This window comes from Stegodyphus dumicola, chromosome 2 (assembly GCF_044657685.1).
Source record: "Stegodyphus dumicola isolate Sdum_Otavi_A_Nest chromosome 2, ASM4465768v1".
Classification (NCBI taxonomy): Eukaryota; Metazoa; Arthropoda; class Arachnida; order Araneae; family Eresidae; genus Stegodyphus; species Stegodyphus dumicola.
Window position 1 is genome coordinate 71,224,082 of NC_140769.1, and position 20,283 is coordinate 71,244,364.

Here is a 20,283-nt window from a genome sequence, read left to right on the forward strand (position 1 = left end):
TATGTTTCTCAAAATTACTGGAGGCATACGGTTACAGCTGCATAGAGGATAAATTACAGTTATTCAATTACAATATCCATTACAGTTATACAGGGATGGCTCTAACGCCGTACGGTCGGCAGGTAAGGCGAGTTTGGGCGATATCACGCCAAACTAAGGAAACAGTCCTTTACTCAATGTTAAATAGACCCTGTGTTCTTACTTTTCGGGCATAGCACTGTCTCTCTAGATTTTCATGTTACATTAGACAGAAAAATACAACAATTTCATATATAATTGCGCTAAAATCATCTATCTATGCACAAAATTCATAACAGTATATATGTTATTTAATATGAAACTAATTATTAATATTTCTGAAAATGAGCTTTTGATGAATTTTTGAAATTGTCGTGACAATTAAATGTTTACCTTATAAAATCATTATTACTTTTGTTATATTCCTACTTTCTTTCTCGGGAAAGTCTGATTTCTGTTAAATGTTTTTGTATTTTCTTTTGTTAGTAATATACAATATATGTGAACGGTTTGTCATCTCATATGCTCAGTTATAATCCTTACGATTAGCTATTTAGCATCACATATTCTACATAATTTGCTGTCTCATCATATGCTGCAGATTCTGGATTCAATTTCTAATGTTCGTAGATAATCAGAATTCATTTTAGATAATGCAATTAGACTCATGTGAGAAGAAAAACAGGATGGAAAATAATAGTTAATCGCAGTTCTCGAGAACATAATTTAACCTCCATGTCACCTTGATTATAAAGAAACAGTGATTAGCATCCGCTGACTTTAAAGAAAAGAAATAGTAAATATCATCTGCTACGTGCTGATCGGCGGAGTCTCATACACTTCTTGAGCTTGAGATTATATTTTCCAGTAATCTCGATCGCTGAATTTCACAACACGATTTGTTTGTGTCACGTACTGAACTCGGAATCGCGCCCCCAGAGGTATTCTTATCTCGATCGCTACAAATCCCGGCTGAGACGCCTTGTCAGCATCGCAAATAAATGCCGCGAGGATTATCGCGGTCAGAGATTGTGAAGAGATGATGCTCTGCCCAGGCTTGGGTCGCGGGTCAAGCGTGCATCAATGCGTAGGCGCGTCGTTCCTCTTCTGTATCCTTGTCGCGTGGCACGCACGCTCCTCCACTTTTCGAGGGGCCACTCCTCGCCCTCGCAGGGGTCAACTCGTGGCGCACACCCACGCACGCGCGCTTTTAACACTTAACCGCGTAAGAAGGGGGTTTGGTGATCCTCAAGTGATCTATGGCCGTCCTTGGACGTATTTAATGTCAGCGGGCTCTGCAGGTGAAGATTAATCGGAACTTTGCCTGCCTTTGGAGAATTCCGATGATGGTGAATTCATGAGGAGATACCTCAGGTATGCCAAGAGGCAAAGAATTCGTGAGGAAAATAACATTGATGTAATTAATGGCGAAGAAAAATGCGGATACAACATCATCACAAGTTGCAATTGATTCTGCATTCTTCGGTAATTATCTGAACATGTGCACTTTCTTTCTCTCTCTCTCTCTCTTTTTAAGCATTAAAAACGTGCAAGTCTTTTCGTTTTCCATGTGTAGTTATATTGCATGCCACAGCTTTAATCAATCACGGAAATAGGCAATTACTAGTTCCTTAAGTATCAGTGAAAAAAACTGAAAGATTTAAAAAGAGTACCTAATAAACACCATGCTTATAATCAGTCCCGAAGATGATCACCTCTGAAAGTGGTGTATTTCTGAGAAGGTAAATAAACTTTGAAACATGCGTATAACCTAGAATACCACCTCTCTCTGGATTTATGAATGAGATCTATCCTCTTAAAGATGTTTCATCATACATTTTGATAACTTTATCATTCTTTTTAATAATTAATGTAATTTATTTGATATAATTTATTATTTTTCTAATTCAAAATTTCATGTGTGTTTACCCTTTAGTGGAAACGAATAAAAGGCTAATATTTATAACGTTATATACACTGTTGGGCATTGAAATTGCAACATCATGAAGGAAAGCAAATACAAAAAAGATATTTATTGCAACTAAACATTATGGTATGAAGACAAAATGATTAAATTTGTAAGCACTTTGAGGATTTAAAGGGATGCCAATTTAGTAGAAACAACTGCCACGCCTAGCAGTTAAAATGATCCCTACCTCACTAGGCGTAGAGTCGAATTGGGCTTGGATGACCGAAACGAGCTACTCATTCCATGCTACTTTAAGTCTATGCTACACTTCATCAACCATATTAGCTCAGACTTAAGATTTCATCCTGAACATTGCGCACTTTCTTTCTACGCTTTGCCTTAGCTGGGCTTTATCTGTCTGCTGCTTCTTTCTTGCTACAAAATTATCAAAAATGCAAGCCCTTTGGAATAGGCACATTTAATGTGCTGACTTGTGTGCAACCGCTACATGTAGTTTAAAATAAAAGTCAAGATTTAATCTGCCTTCGCATCCAATTTCCTAGTCATTATGGTTCGACACTTCTACGCATCAAAATTTCTCCTCCTGGTCATGGCTTCGAGTTTGAATATATCTGTCTATACCTTCTGTTTTCATCTGTGTCCCACGAACTTTGCCGTGTTCTCGTAAGTTTGATGCAACGTTTCTGTCGCATTCTCTTAGTTGGATCCAGTTTGATCTTTACAGGTTTAAGGCGAATTCACACCAAAGCGATCACGCGTTTGGACGGAAAGCGATAACAAATCAGAAACAAGCTCAGAGGCGGTATTTTCCGGACAATCGGATGTCTAGTTTATACCACATTTCTTAAATGAATATACTTTCAAAAATCCTTCTCGAGGAAAATATATAGTCAAATAGATTAATCTTAATAAAAATTTCAGATGATAATTAAAAATGCCTAAGTAAATAGAATATCTCGGTAAATTGTTTTAAAATTATTTAAATTATTTATATTATTTAAATAAATTAAAGGAAGTAAAATAAATTATTTAAAAAGACTTTTAAGAGTAATAAACTTTAATTATCTACCATAAATGCGTTATGGTTGATAATATTTGCACAATAATCTAAAGCAATAAGATTGTTACGAGAAAATAATGATAGATTTGGAAATTCCAGATTTTTAATGTTATATTAATTTAATGTTGTTCGTGTTGCCTAATGGATAAGACGTGCTCTTCCGGAGTCAAAGATTGTGGATTGAAATGTCACGAGGGGCGGTGTAGTAAGAGAAACAGCTAGTTTTTTTTAGTCCAAAGGGGCTTTGTCCCTGAAGGACTATTGTTTTCGTTTTGCGATTTTGCGTCGGACTCATAAACGTCGGTTCACTTTTCAAACTGTTGCCACAAAATGTTAGAGTCCTGCATTATATTTGAAGAAATTAAATAATGAAAAATCTGCATAAATGATTGTCTATTTCTCGCATTGTGATAAAACAATGGTACATAGAGCCATCGAATTTTGAATGACGAAATCCTACTGCGAATATGGGCATCTGAAATCCCAAATTTGGAATTTGTTTTATTATAGATTTTATATTTTGTAAAACTTTAACGAATTTTTGATTTACAAACTCAATGCTTTAAAAGCGAGAAATGCCAACGTTATATAGAAAAAAAAATACTTTTATCTCCAGCTCGCGAGACTGTGTATATCGGAAATTCTAAAGATATGCTTAATTTAACATTATTTTGCGATATTGCTCTTGAACTGAATTTTATGGTTTAAGTGCAAAGAACATGATATTTAATAAATAAAGGTAACACTCAAAACGTTAAAAAAACGCTCCTTTGGACGTAATTTTAAATCTGAAACATTTCAGTTTTATATATATATATAATTTGCAGAAAGATTTATTTTTACTTTCAGAATAGTATAAATGCTTATTCAGTTTCCTGAAGGTAATGTCTGAAAACCAGCTTTTGATGCGAGACATCTTAGGACGAAAGTATCACTGAGAAAAAATTTCAGATTATATTAGATACTCATGTTGTGGGTTCAGGCGTTGCATTTCCCACTTCTGATGATGCGAATACACCAAATTTTTATTTACCGGGTCTTTTTTTGTTGAGGGGGAGGCACAAAAAGTTAACATTTATTTTTTATTGACTATAAACGTAATTTTCGCCTTCCACACCGCATTGTGTGCATCATCCTTCTTATAACAACGAACCTTTGGCTCAATTCATAAAATGATCTAACTGTTCTGATCTGATTTTGTTTCGGCTGACATAAGACTAGCAAAAGTCATACTGGTATTTGTAATAAAGTTGCTCTTCTACCTAATTTTAAAAATTTAATGAGTTGTTAGTTTTAAAAGACTGATGACGAGTAAACCAATTTTAAAAAAAAAAACTAAGAAAACTTTATTTTTACAGAAAGCAAGCTCATCAGTTTGTGACATTAAAATTAAAACAGAATTCAACTTTAGATAGCGCTGATTTTATGGAATACTGTCAGACATGTCAGTGGCTTCATTTGAATCTTGACGATAAGTTTCGTTAATTTAAGGAAAACTTCATGAGCATTAGCAAATTTATTAATTGTGATATCCAATTTTTAATACAGAAAAAGAAATAGCATATAAAATTTCAGTTACTTCATTCAATTTTAGACAAAATGGACTTTATAAAATAAAACTTTAGACATGGCTTTTAATCAGTATATGAATGACTAACTGAAGTAATTAGAGTTATATTTAAAGTTAAAAAAAAAAAAAAAAAACTTTAAAACACTTTTTTTTAAGTTCCTCTTGCTTATTAACTTCTTTTTAAGTAACTGCTTCTTTTTTCCTAGTATAATATTTAGTTTACCAGTTCTCTAAATCCTACATACATTTAAATAAATATTATTTTTATTGCATTATTTAAACCAAATATATGAAGGGTAGTTCATTCATCATGCAAAACATTTTATGGCGTTCTACTCCATGAAAAATTCACTCCCTAAAATCGAAATATACAATTAAAGATTTTTAATTACCATTCATCCAAATTCATAAATCAAGTAAATTAGACATATACAATGATCCTTTTTTGGGGTATCATATTCTTATCTTCCAAACAATTCTTTTCTGAAGTTTTAATCTAACAGAAATTTGATGCATTTTAATTAAAAAATATAACCGGAAAATGCCAAATCACCACACAACAATTCACGTTTTCCAAGTTTCCGACATGAAGAACCATTTAGTGTGCACATATGACAACTTTTAAAGCGAAAGTTTCTACCCTGATGTAAAATGACGGTACGCGGAAAGCGTTTTTTTCGACAGAAAATCAGAAACGCGGAAAAAAACGTTGTGAACGTAGCTTTAGTCTCTTTGTCCTTTTGTATCTTGTATGGAATCCTGGTTTCCTTTTATAAACGTAAGGCTCTTGTATGCAAGCCAAAATTGTAGCTTTGTCATTTGCTATATCTATACATAGTTGGTACATTGCTCTCTGACAGTGCTAGTTGTTGAGTTGAATTATGCGCTTATTAACCACAGTTTATTGTTCATTTGAATAATTGTTACTATTTATTGCAGTTACAAGATTTTGATTGCATCATGTTTCGCCTTCAGATCTAACTTGAACTTTTCTTTTGCTTTCTTGCAGCTGATGGAATATGTTTCTTTTGCTTCCTTGCAATTGATGGAATATGCTTGTTTTGCTTTCTTGCAGTTAATGTAAGAGACTTCTTTTGCTTTGCAGTCATTTGTAAGAGGTCCAGATTCTCTACATTTACAACATTTTTGCTTTTCCTTATAGATCCTCTTTGTGGGTCCATAACCATAATAGCTGTGATTTTGTGTCACCTTTAGGAACTCCCTGACAGTGCTCCGTACCCACTGCAGGTTCACTCTGTATTTCGCATCATCGACTTTGTCCAAAGCTGAAACCCAGTTGATACCTTATCGTTCCTTCATTGCGAATTTCACTTTTATTTTCACATCAGTATTAGCGAGAATAACATCCTCGTATTCATTATTCTGAGTTTGATTTATATCGATCAGATTGTCTTCCGTGATCTCTCTCTCTCTCTCTCTTTTTTTTTTTTTTTTTTTTTTTTTTTAAGATTGATCTTTGTAAGTCTCCGTATCTGTATCGTCTCTTTCAAAACCCCTTTTTCTCAGATAACGTCTTCAAGTAAGTGTATCTCTTCTTCCTTTGCCACTTCAATCAATACACCACCTCTGTTAATTTTTCCACTTTCTTTATACCACTTTAGTTTGACTTGTATTATTCACCAGCTTATTCTTCAATTTTCCGATGTCTCGTCTATACTCTTCTGATTCACCATTTCTGGATGCTCCTCTTCATCCTTCCTGCGTCTTGAGAGAGATATTGATTTCAATCTTTCTCTTTTAGACTGTGTAAATCTGGCGCCTTTTTGAGCATAGGTTTTTTCCTTCGAGAGGTGCCATACTTTAACACTGCTGTATCAAAAGGCTGAATGTATATACAAACGTAAGTCTTAATTCTCCACTAACTTCTTTTGAGATTTTTTCAATTTTTAAAAACTCGTTGAAGTTGAAACTTACATTTATACATACATTTCTGCATTTATTTGCCTCTCATAGAAAGTCTTCCGAGGTTTGACCCTCGCAGATCTCCGTACTTTCTTCCATTGTTCTGCTATAATATCTTGGCATCGCTGTAAACTCGTAAGTGCTTCCGTGATAGTACTGGATCTTTCTGGTACCTTGAGGTTCACACCAGAGAGATACAGAGTGGCTAAGTTCGGCTTTCACTCACTCTCTTTCGAGGAAGCTCCCCCCCCCCCAACTACGTCAAAGCACTGGTGTAGCACAAATAGCAAAGGATTCTATAAGACAAGTAGAAACCAGTCCAACTTTATTGTCTCTAGAATCAAGAGGTCAGAATCGGAATCACTACTAAATTGAACAATCCCGCGAGGGCACTCAAAGGTTAAAGCAGATACAATACCCCGCTAATAGCTTAACAAGAATTCATTTTAATTTATTTTTTAATGCAAAGGAAGCTGTAATTTGACAACCGCAGCTGCAAATGCTGTGAAGGTTTTGCGTTTATTGAAGACTTATCGAACATATGCGCGTATGTTTTCTGTGTAGCATCTTTATAAATTTAGAGCTCTGACCAAAACATTTTAGTGTCTATTTCACTTTCGCTTGTTTGGCAGCAACACGAACAAAGTGTCAACATCAGAAACTAAAATTAAAATGACTTTATCTTATCTATATCAGTTAGAAATGGTTAACTGATTAATTTATTGGGGCTAAGCAAATGCGAGACTTCTCCATTAGGAAGGATGCTTTCATGAAGGACTTTCAGAAATGAAGCTCGCTAATACTCATATCTGCGAAAATCCCGGGTAGCCTGGGTACACTTTTGTAAAGCTGGGCTTCTCCTTTTATGCAGGGCGGTCGTTGTTTGAAAAAAACAAGCTTATACAACGATGTCTTAGTATAAAGGTTTCTAATAAAGATCCAATCTGAACTTGAAAAAAAAAAAAGCAGACTTCATAAGGATGCCGACACCATTATACCAGAGCAACACTGTGCAGGTGGGATTTCTTTTGCTTTATTAATCAGAACAGAAACTTAAAATAGCGGTGCCGTGCATAAAGGCGCCCGTATTTTATGAAAGCAGTTTTTTTCAAACTGATCTTCATTAGGCTGTCATATGAAGGTTTCTGTCCTTTCAAAGAGATATCGGTTTGCATAAAGGTACCGGCATCTTACTGTTAGGAGCCGAACTGTGACGAACAATCACGTGCATTTAGCGGTCGTAACCATCTTAGATTTTACCCTATCTTTGGCCGAGAGGTTAAAGACAGTTGAATGCTGGTAGTTTGGCACAGGTTCGAAACCAAGCGAACGGACTCGCTGCAGGGAGTATTTTGTGGTTTTCCCCCTTAGAAAGTCCTTTACGAACGCATCATTACCAGATAGCCCTTGAGTGCTTTGCCATATTCAAATAACCTAAGCCAACACGTCTGACCTTTTTTTAACTACTAGGCCAGTGGTTCTCAGCATGTTTTGCCCCTTGCACCCCTTTCACCATTGCTAGATCATTCCTCCACCCTCCTTTCCAAAACTCGAAAAATACATATGCATTTATTTAGATTTAGATTAAACGTACTTTATATATTAACAATAAAAGCATTGAAAATGTTGATAAATACCAAAACGTGAATTAAAATAGTATTTTATGTTCATAAACTAAAAATAAATGCTTGAGAACTGAATAAAAGGCTGACTGTATTCCCCGCCTGAAACTAAGAAATTCTTTCCCAGAGGGAGGGATATTCTTCCCGCCTGGTTGAGAAACCCTTAACTAGGCGAAGTATAATACATATTTTTATATCAGTTAGAATTTGATATATGCTGCACATATATCAAATTCTTTCTGATTAATTCTTTAATCTTCAGAAAGAATATATCAAATTCTTTCTGATTAATTCTTTAATCTTCAGAAAGAATATCAAATTCTTTCTGATTAATTTTGTGAGAATTAAATACGATTAGAATTAATATTTTAAGAATGCAAAGCCTGTAGCCATTTTCCCCCCTCCGAACGAGTTTTTTTTTTTTTTTTTTTTACTTTGATTTTGTATAATTAAATTGTGAATTATTGTAAATATAGGTAAATATTTACAGCAGGCCGTGAATAATATCTTTGTGCTCTTTAATATGCTTTTAATATGCTTGTCTTCATCGAAATCCATTCACTACTAATTATTCTCTTAAAAGATTAATAGTAATTTTGTCTTCTGTTTACCTTTTATATTTTTATCCCTATGTGTAAGCTTAGATATATATATATTATTTATGACAATAAAATGTTATTTAATTCTTTCACGTTTCTTATTTTAAGCCATCACGTGCATCTAAAATGCTAGTATCGTAAAAACAATTTAATCTTCCCCCGAAATGGAAAAAGGAATAAAGAAAATGAGGGAAATAAGAAAAAGAATGTAACAGAAAAATAGCACTGAAACTTGAAACATTTTCAGTGGTAATTGCCACGTACCGGCTTGCGTTCTTGGAACAAAATAAAATTGAAAAGAAGGCTGGAAAACGTTTCGTCTTACGTCACAGGACCATTAAATACTTATAAAAACAATGCATTCCAGAGATATTTCCCGAGGCCAGTTCTACAGGAAGTTTGAAAAAAAGAAGTAGCTACCCTGTGACTAAAAAACAATTACAATTTAAACCCCGTACTCTGCTGAAAGTGATTTTCTCCCCTATATTCCCGGCAGAGTGGAGACACTCCTCTATAAGTTGACACACTTCGGATCGAGGACCTTAGTCTTCATCTCTTTAAAAAGTTCTTTTATGAAAAGCAAAGAACTACATGAGGTTATTGTAGTTGTAAAACGCAATCATTAATAATTAAATTTAGTAACAGCATGATAAAGGAAGCTCATCTTAATGCTGAAAAACTACGCTGAATGTTAATAATGAGCTCCAGACAATGAAGTAAAAATAATTTTTAGTATTCGTGCAAATAAATGCACCTTATAGAAGGAGGAGGATTCCGTCAGCTATATGCTTTCACGTGTCCATCATGTTTACCTCATGTTCTATTTGATTGTGGTCGAAAGAAAAGAGTTAGGACTCGAAACAGGTTTCCCATGCCTGTGACAGGAACTTAGTGAAAGCTGCACCATTCACGAGATTGCTCTGCAAAAAAAGTTTCGAAAGTTTTTAGAAGTATAAATTAAGGCACGAATCGGTACGAATAATATTTTTGCCCTCCGAAATTTGAAAATAGGAACAGAAATCTGTGGGCTTTTTATTCCGAGGGGAAGATAATGAAGACTTTTCCATTTTCTTCTGTTTAATATGCCGTATGTGCTCGCTTATCCTGAATTTTAAAGATCTACGGATTTGTCTTAGATACCCAAAACTGTGTTCACGAAGAATTTCATAAATACGCTGTGAATGAAAGTCCGATATTCGATCTTCTTACGACTAAAAACTTGAATTTATTGACATGTTTAAAGGAAACCTGTGTGTGTGTGTGTGTGTGTGATTATGGCAAAGCCTCGAGGGCTATCTGCCTAAGGGGAGGGATGCCTTCGTGGAGGACTTTCTAAGGGAAACTGGCTCGTATACACGTTACACATGGTGAAAACCACGAAAACGCCCATGCAGCCAGCCCGTTCGCGGGATTCGAACCTCGGACCGAACTACCAGTGTTTAGCGACTTTACCGCTCGGCCGCTGGTGGGCCTTAAAGGAAACCTGAGTATCATACTGTTTGAAACATTTAAAAGGTAAAGCCTTAGTTTAAGGGTAAATCTAGATTCATGATTCTAATTTAAAAAAATTGACGGTAGACTCGTCTCTTTTATTTTAAAGAACCGTTAGTGTTTAATGCATAAGATTAGTAGAAGTGTGAGGATGGTATAGAACAAATAAAAACAAACAATAGATTTTACACACTATATTTTATTTTATTTAACTTATTCATTTATTCATTCAAAATGATCCTATGTAAAATTGGTCGATGATATGAAAAATAAGATACATAATTTAAGATGTTTCCAGTTATATTCCTAGTAAATCTTAAATCTATAAATGGATTGCCAAGTATATACTTGGATAGTTACTTGGCACCATATTGAGATTAAAATAATGTTTCATAAAATCAAATGAGTTTTCATTTCGTGTATAAACACAGCAAATACCACCAGAGCCCACTAACTGCCTACCAGACGATCTTTCCACTCACCATGCGCACGATGTGCTCTTTCATCTGTCGAATGATGTATATAGATTAATTGTAACATTTGGAGTTTCGAAGATATAAGCATTCGCGCACACGTCAAATACTGTCTTAATTTTTGCTTACCCGTCAGAGCATAATGGAGGAACGTAATCATGCGTTAAAATAAATCTAGTAAAGAAAAGACTTAATGTGTGATAATTCTGAATTTTTATCTTATGACAGCTTTTGGTGAAAACGTATGAAGCGTAATTTTGTGTACAAAACCTTTATATGGAAAGCTCTAAAAGGTAAGCTCTTTCTTATACCCTTCCCCCGCGTAAGTTGGCTTTGCAAAATTGATCATTATTTTCATTAGTGCGAAATTGTCAGTTTTTGGAATCGTGTAAAACTGAAATTCGTTAGTTACAAATGTACGAATTTTTGCATTTCTACAAAAGAAAATTTAAATAAAACTTTTTTTTAATATATATATATATATATATATATATAAGTACAAAGGGCTTTGTCCCTGAAGGACTTTTGTTTTCGTTTTGCGATTATGCGTCGATTCACTACAAACGGCGAATCACTTTTCAAATTGTTGCCACAAAGTATTATCGCCCTGGTTATATTTAAAGAAATTAAATAATGAAAAATCTGCATAAATGTATGTATATTTCTCGCATTGTGATAAAAAAAACGGTACATAGAGCCATCGAATTTTGAATGACGTAATCCTCCTACGAATACTACGAATATGGGCATATGGAAGACCAAATTTGGAATTTGTTTTGCTATTGATTTCCTATTTTGTAAAACTTTAACGAATTTTTGATTAACAAACTCAAGGATTTCAAAGCGAGAGCAATGGCAACGTTGTACAGAAAAAGGATTTTTATCTCCAGCGCGTGAGTCTTTGTATCGGAAATTCTAAAGCTATGCTCATTTTAAAACTATTTTGCGATATTGCTGTTGAATGGAATTTTATGGTTTAAATGCGAAGAACGTGATATTTAATAAATAAATGTAACACACAAAATGTAAAAAAAAAAACGCCACTTTGGACGTAATTTAAAATCTGAAACATTACAGATTATTATTATTATTATTATTATTCCCTTTTTAGTACCTTTCAGAGTAAATCATTGATTTTTCGCTTTTAGATTAATAGCTATTAAGATTGTTAATTTGTGATGTGTTGTGGTAATAAAAGAAGGGCTGGTATAAAAACTATGTTGAATTTTCTTCTGGAACCGTATTGCCCTACTAGTGGCTGATCGTGGAAGTTCGACTTGGATTCAATTCCATGCGAACGGACAGGCTGCATGGTTGTTTTTTTCCTTATGTGTAACGTAAATAAGAGCCAGTTTCCCTTAGAAAGCCCTTCACGAAGGCAGAAACCATGGTTATCTTTGACATATTCAGTTACCCTAACCTATCTCTCATCGTATTTCTGTTTGGAATGAGGAGAATAGTAAAATACGCTCCTAAATCACTTTACGAAACATTGCTTTACAAATCCTCTGAATTACTTTTGAAAATAATAATTAAATTTAAATAAATGGGCTTAGATCTTTTCTACGGTAATCTACTGGCGCAATGATTGTCAAATGATAAAAATCGATCTAAAAACCGACGTTTCGTTCTGTTGTTAAGCATAGAAACTAATTAAGAGGGATATAACAATTGTTACCCAGCATTTCGTAAGTTAAACATATGGTGAATATAGGGGATGAGGCAAAGCGATCTGCAACTGACAAATTTTATTTATCGTGCCGTAACAGCCTTTTGTAATAATTGATGAATGATTTGGTCTACTACCTTCGGAGCTTTTCAACTTATTTGATGATGTTTCAGAAAACGCATAAAAGTGTGCTGGCGGTTAATTTAGATAAATATGAAGATAATGTAAGTTTGCATAAAAAGGTAAATTTCTTATTGAACGATTAAACGTTTTCGGATATGATCATAATTGCTTTCCCCCCCCCCATGTTTCAGGTGTAAATTAAACACTAGCTAAGTATTAAAATGTACAATGTTTTTTAGGCATTGCGTTGCTAGAAAATAAAAAAGGGTGAAAATAGACGTTAATTAAAAAAGAATGTGATTGTTATAATTTCCAGGGATCTGGATTTTTAATATCACTAACTACCAAAGTAAGAGAATTCAGCTGTCGATATATTCAATGTTAATTTAACTCTTTTGAAATAATCCTTTCCTCCTCCAAACTTCCTTTGATTTAAAAGGATCTAGGGGGAAATATAAAAAGTCTATAATTATTTCTCTAATGTATATGTATTTTTTAAATTATGTTTTTTCAATTTTTTTCTATTAAATATTTATATGATTTATCGGTTAGATTCACAAATGAAGTCGATTATGATTAATTTGAATATTTCTGCTTTTATGTTCCAAACGCCAACGCTTCCTTTGACCAAATGGCTTCTGAAACGAAAATTTGAAATATTACTTAAATAAAAAGTTTTAATATTAAATGAAGGATTTTTCTGTTTCCTTCTAATTGTTATTCTTTTATGTAATTCAGATTATTTTCATACCCTCTTTAGTTTTAAATTTGCTGGAAAATAGTGCACATTTCCGTTGCAGATTAGCACTGTACGCGATAAACTTATTTATTTATTTGTTGAATTTTGCTTCTGATCATTTGAATATTTTTATAAACATTCATATTTTCAAATATCTGAAGCATTTTGTAGATTCTTAAAATATCTTGAGGTTTTTCTTCCTGTTTTTCCTAACATCTCTAAAGTTTGCAGAAAATGTGTCAGCTCGAGTCTGGAAAACAGTATAAGTGTTGAAACTTAAATTAGAACTAAACATTTTTCTGTATTTAGAAACTTTATGGTTTCTACTTGCAAGTTCTTTTCATAAAAAAATATCATATTCTGTAAAAATTGTGTGCCAGTCTTTGCGTTTCTGATACCAACAAATTACTTCCAATACTTCCACTTGTTCATTTCGCTTCTGTGTGTATACATTTGAGAATTTTCCTCATCAGCTTTTAAATATGTAAAAAAAAAAGTGGTCAGAAATTGGAAACTGATTAAGACAGATACGTGCATGGATTATCTGCCTTGAAGAAAAAGGTGGCATTTTAAGACGGAACGTCGAATTATTTTTGGCTGCTCAAGTCATCTTGGTTTTGAAAAAAGAATTAATTTTAGTTTGTGCGAAGCTAAGGTAAGGAAGCCATCAGCCTTCATTCAGAGACAATTTCAGAAGTGTATAAGGTATTTCTCTATATATAATCTGTATAAGGTATATATCACTGTATAAGGTGTTATAAGGTATTTCTCCCGCCTTCTTAGCATGCCGTCGTAGTGTAGTGGTCAGCACGCTGGGCGCGTATTCCAGAAGTCCGTGGTTCGATTCCCGGCGAAGGCGTTGCTCATTTTTCATCTCTCCTCCTTCCAATTAACCTAATGTCTGCACATTGTAAGTCATTAGTACAGAACATAATAAATTAAGTTTAGTTTCCATATAACATCATACTTATATATATATATATATATATATATTTTTTTTTTTTTTTTTTTTTTTGCTTTTTCAGTCATTGAAAGAACTTCAATTCTGCTCTTTTTCGATTATATATGCCATAATAATTTGAAATAGTATCTAAATTTTAATTATTTATTAACTAGTGTTTAAATTAGTAATCCGTGCTAACTAACATTCAGTTTGTTTTTCAGCAAGAACAAAGTTCATGATACGCATTTCGTTAAAATGAAGTATTACAAATTGAAGTATTAGTCTGGGTGCTAATGTTTATGTGTGCTAGAGTTACTTAAACGGCTGTTCTTATTTTAATGCCACTTGCCGAAAATGAAACGCACACCGCGCACGGCTGAAAGCTCCAGAATACCATAGTGATTATCGCTTACAGAAGCAGTTCAAACTCAAACTGCATACGGGCCACATGCACGGTCTGAAAGCAGTTGGCAAGCCGCATGCACGATTTGAAAGCAGCTGGCGTACCATATTTTTTTAATAAAATTTCGAACTAAATTTAACTCATTTTCGAATTGTACTTACCAACTGTTTATCAAAACATACATAAACAATAATAATAACTCAAAGGGAAAAAAATCAAAAATTAATTATTTGCTTTCTATGTGTAATGTGTGTAATTGAATATATTTGCAGCTAAATATTAAATTTTTGAACTGGCATTTAATTTCTAACTTTACCATGTTGAATTAACCACAAAATAACTTACTTCCAACATAAGCTTAAATTGTATGTAAATAATTAAACATTTCTTTATTTTGCACTACAGCTCGCTTGGTGTTGTTTTCAGTATGATAATATTTACAGTTTTGGAGAAAAATTACTGGAAACGGAAAAATTACATCACGGATAGTAGATGCTCATCGGTCGATCGAGCACTTTTATTTATTATACTTGTTAATTTTCAACTGCAAAAAAACTGTTCGCTTATAAATGTATTTCCAAACAAAGCGATAAATCTTATTTCAAAAATTAGGAACTCAGGATATTTATATTTTGAAAAATACGAATAAAAGTTAACAGATCTGTATCATCACTCTATAAATTAATTAGTTCCATTTGTAGTTTTTAGTGTTATTCACATCTACTTTTAATGGTAATGAATATAATTTAAAATCTAATTCCAAATCATTAAATTCCTTAAATTTTCCTTCAAGTTCTTGTCGTGATAATGCTATTTTTCATGCGTATTTTTGAAATTTTTCATTTGAAATAATAGGTCGGGATTTAAGACATAGAAAATGTGCGAATTTTTTAAATTTCAGTCATGTTTCCCATACTTGCAATTTAATATTAAAAGCTTAATAGAAGCATACATGTTAGTGATACGTTTATCCTTTCTTTTCAGCTCTTTATTGAGAATATTTAAATGGTTGGTTAAATCAACAAGAAATGCTAAATCATTTTAAAATTTATCCATATATCATTATATACCTTGTAGGTGGTTTTATTTTTTGCTTCATGAAAATTTGGAGTTCATTTATTAAATCAAAATATCTTTTTAATACAGCTTCTCGACTTAACTACTTTACCTCGTTATAAGGAACCATTTCTCCGCACTCACTGTCAGTTTTTTTAAGCAATTTAACAAATTCTTGATAATTCAGAGCTCGTCACAGGATTAAGTTTACTGTTTCAATTAAAGTTTCCGTATGTAATTTGCATTTGCAAACATTTGTACGGAGTTCTTAACGAATAATGCAATGCATAGCGCAAAACCTATTAAACACACCATAGCATTCTACAAATGGAAATGCTGTGTTTTATTAATATTTTCTACAACACATTTTCATGAAAAACCATCACTTGTAAATCTAACCGTTCCAAATTTTTTTTTTTTTTTTTTTTTTAAATCTATCGCAGCTTTTATTTTAGAAAAAATATTGTGTGCAAAAGTTTCTTCTTTCATAATTATTTTCAGTAATTCCTCAACTAATTCAAATTCATTAGTACGAAAACGACACGCTGTGTTTTATCTGTGATAATAATACTCTCATCAATTGTTGTTGAGAATGCTGCAAAAGTACATAATTTCCCATTTATCTTGAAAAATACGTTCTTTGTCTGTCACTTTTCGTACCCTTGATTAAATAAGACATAGCTTGCAGGATAAAATATGTTATTGAAATTCATAATTGTATTTTTTTTTTACTCTTTTAATTCAACAAGTTGAATTTTTCATATGAAAGCAGTAACGGATTTATTAAGCCGTACGTTAGTTTGCCCCCGTCAATTTAGCAATATGAATTGTATAGCTGTACATACAGCTTACCAACTAGTGATTGGCTGAAGGAAAGTAAAAGTACCACCTCATTAGGGAGGAAGGGGGAAAAAAGATCCACCAGAATATAAAATTTCTGCCAACTGTTGGCTGGGGGAAAAATGTATTATTACCTCACCTTATCCCATGCAGCCTGACACACAAGCATACAAAGTCCATACTTTTTTCTTTTAACTGATATCGTAAATTTATTCTCCCTCCTTCCAGCATGCCTTCGTAGTGTAACAGTACACACTCGGCGCGTATTCGAGAGGTCCAGGTTCCAGTCCCGGCGAGGGCATTGCACATTTCTTTAGTTTCCTGACATCGAAAAAATTCTAAATGATTCTACAGTGGCGCCCGAATTGAAAGGTGGTGGGCAATAATTTATCACCACCAGGATTTGGCGATTGAATCCCCTCATCCCCAATCGCTGTTTAAAAGGGGAGTATATAAGGTACTTTCTCCCTTCTTTTTCCATGCCTTTTGTGTAATTGCAAGCACATCCGATCCGTAATCGCCAGGTCCGTAGTTCGAATCCCGGCTTGGGCACTGCTCATTTTTCTGCTCTCCTGCAGAACGCATATTAACACAATCCATATGTCTAATGTTTATAGTTTAAATTTTCATTTTATGAGATGCTATGATTGATGTTCTTTTTCCCTTAGCTTGCGGATTTGTCACAGCACTGTTATATATGTTAGGTATGTATTTTTGGCTGTATGCCAGCACTAGCTTTCGAACTCAATTGAAACGGCTGAAATGCCTGGTAAATCTTCTTTGTTTTGTTAATAAACACTGTATTGCAATCCATTGCGTAATGAATTTATCCTATATCGAAATCTTTCTTTAGTACTGTATTAAAACAAATACGTAACTGAAATGTATTGGCGGGCTGCATAAAATTGCTTTGGGGACCCCGTTTGCAACCCGCGGGCTGCGAGTTTGAGACCACTGGTTTACAACATAATAAGAAGCTATCATATGAGTGAACCGTACATTACTTACAGTGGCCTAGAACTAGGAAATATCAACAATAAAAATATATTTCTTAAAAAATAAGCCCCCTTTTTAATCTGTATTTTTTTTTTTTTTTTTTTTTTTTTTTTTTTTTTCTTCTAAAATTTGGAAGGGTCTTAGTCGGGTACAGAAGGAGTTGAATTATCACTGAATAATTATTATTTTTAAATATTAAATAAATTATACTGGTAATTGCCATATGCATAAACTGCCTAACTAACTCTAGCCACGCTTAATGAGCGATTTAAGTCTAGGTCTGCATTCTCTATGGTGATTACGGTATGCCTAAAAAAAAAAAAAAATAGGTAACAATGTCCCTCTAACTGTTCCTGAAGAGTGGAATTTGTCTTCAGACCAGCTAACGGTATTGTTATTTTAAAGAAATTTTAAAAGGAAGGAAAAAGACGTTCTTAGAATTACTACGAGACTGATAAATATCTACGTAGATTTTTATTTCTGAAAAATTTATCCGAAAACCTCGAAAGATGTTGAAATATAAGATAAACTGATAATCGAGAGGCTCTTGTTTTCTAGTAAATTTGATAATAATGTAAGATGTGTACTCCGTGCGAAACGCCAGTCTTTATTAGAGGTCTTATCTCTTGTGAAGTCCTTGGACTATGGTAGAGATTAGGAACTTCTTTAAAATCGTATGTTTTCTTACAGACTTTTTTTTTTTTTTTTTTTTTTTTTTTTAATTTGAAAGCACTGTTTTCTCGCAAGTAACGAATTCTGAAATCATTCTGAAAAGCTGATGCGAACTCTAAAGCGCAAGTGATTGATCATTAGAGGTCTAATTGTCAATTAGCTTTGCTAGAATTCTCGTTTGCTTGTTTTTCAGTTGTATTTTATTAATATGAAAACTTCTTTATAACTTATTGTAGAAAGCTGGTATTTTTGCAGAATTTATTGCATGTATTCTGTTAATGTTATTTTTCATTCCTGAACAGGTAGTGGACGTAGATCCCTTCTGGGTCCCGAGGACTGCTGAAGAATACGCTCACTTTGGTGAAAAGGCCGATGTTGATAACAGAGCCAGAAAGTATATGAACGACGTCCGCAAGAGGAAAGGACTTCCCGTAGACGAGAAAATTGTTGAACATGCAGAAAAGCAAAGAACTTTAACGAAAAATAAATAATTAGCTCTTAGAAATTCACTTATTGGCTATTGGGTTTTAAATTTCCGACGACTGAAGTATTTTCATTTTTGGGAAAAAGGCCAAAAGTTATTAAATGGTTGCTTTTATAAGAAATCTCTGTAATACTTTGAAATTAAATTATATTTAACTTTATTTTTTTTAATTATTATTTTACTTTGCAGACTTTCTTACGTAATAGCTATTTATAGTTTCATTCAGAATTCCAAGCAGTAATGTTATCCTGTCTCCATATTTAATACGAAAAGTTTGCATTTTAAATGCCCTATTCATGTCCGTACTGCACTTCAGTAAAAGTAACACTATACTCATATTTTATCTAATAATATATTTGCAGCTTCTCCATTAATAAAATTCAAAAGGCGTTAAATCGTGCTTCTTTTAATTAAGACACAATAACACGCCGAATAAATACTAATTCAGAAGTCAAACAACAAATATCAGCGTTATATTTTCAAAATTTTCACAGGACTAGTTTCAATGGTTTTACCGAACCACCATCCTCAGCTACAAAACCGCAAAAATGCTTCGTGCTTCTTTTGCAAATATCTCTAGCAATCTATGTATGAAATTAGTTAGTATCTTTCCCATCTTGAACATTTATTCCATATTCATAAGTAGTGTAATAATATATTTCCATATTCATAAGCAGTAATTTGCTCTAGCGAAAGTAGATTTATGTGTGACAAAATATGAAAGATAGTAGGAGGAATTAAAAAGATTAAAAATAACGTTGGTTCAGAGAAGTGAAGGTTGATTCAGAAAGACAGCAGAGCCAATTAGCATCTTTACTAGAAGAGAGCTTAAGCAGAAAGTGCGCAATTATGCAGTATGGAGGCTCACCAACAGAAAGTTTTTGGTTTAGGTTAGAAAGGTTTCAGTTCTCAAAATTATGAGTTCAAGTTCCAAATTAGCTACGTCATGAGAGAAGAGGAAGGGTGAGAGAGGTATTATTCGACAAACACCTTCAAAAGATCGGGGACAAGATTTTTTTTCTTCCAATAAGACCGTAAAAGTCGTATTTATTAAACATTGCATTTGGTATATTTTTTTCTGTAGCCGATAGTCTTAAGTGGTTTAGTAGTAGTCATAATGGAAAGTAAATAATGCGACAGCGTTAATGTGATTTTAAAAAAAGAAAATGTGAGAAAACATGCTATTGAAACGTTTGGGTAGATCAATCTATTCAGAAGGAACAAAAATATATCCGGCACAAGTAAAACTCTGGGCAACATATTTATGTAAATCTTACAAATTACATTTAGATAAAGAAGAAGAATTTGCTAAATGTCATTTAAAATGATCTAATGAACTATACTAAATATTTTCCTTATTTATGTTACAAGAGTGCTCCGATTAAGATAAATTTGAAACAAAAAATAAAATAACATGTGCAGCAGTTTTGAGTAGGATTCCTTTTGCAAGAATGTGTAAAATCGGAATTATCAAGTAAATGAAAATATATCAAATCTAGGCAATAATTCAAGAAATTTTAAGCAAATCTCTATTATTCTTTTGGTATAATATATTTAATGGTTTTCGAAGAACTATTGACGCCATAGAATTGCATCCTTTCTTTTCAAATATCCTCTCCGTTTGAAAATATAATATTTTCATTTTTACAACTTTTTAATTCATTCCTTTTCA

At 33.2% G+C, this 20,283-nt stretch overlaps 1 protein-coding gene across 2 annotated transcripts in view; it reads left to right on the forward strand.

Moving 5' to 3' along the window:
* The window catches only part of LOC118187713 (elongation factor-like GTPase 1), a 352,553-nt gene extending 333,782 nt beyond the window's left edge, over positions 1-18,771 (forward strand). For both annotated transcript variants that reach the window (XM_085810767.1, XM_085810768.1), the window contains exon 23: positions 18,430-18,771. In XM_085810767.1, coding sequence (XP_085666893.1) covers positions 18,430-18,618 — 189 coding nt within the window. In that variant the 3' untranslated portion in view covers positions 18,619-18,771. The remainder of the gene's footprint in view (positions 1-18,429) is intronic.
* Positions 18,772-20,283: the final 1,512 nt, after the last annotated feature.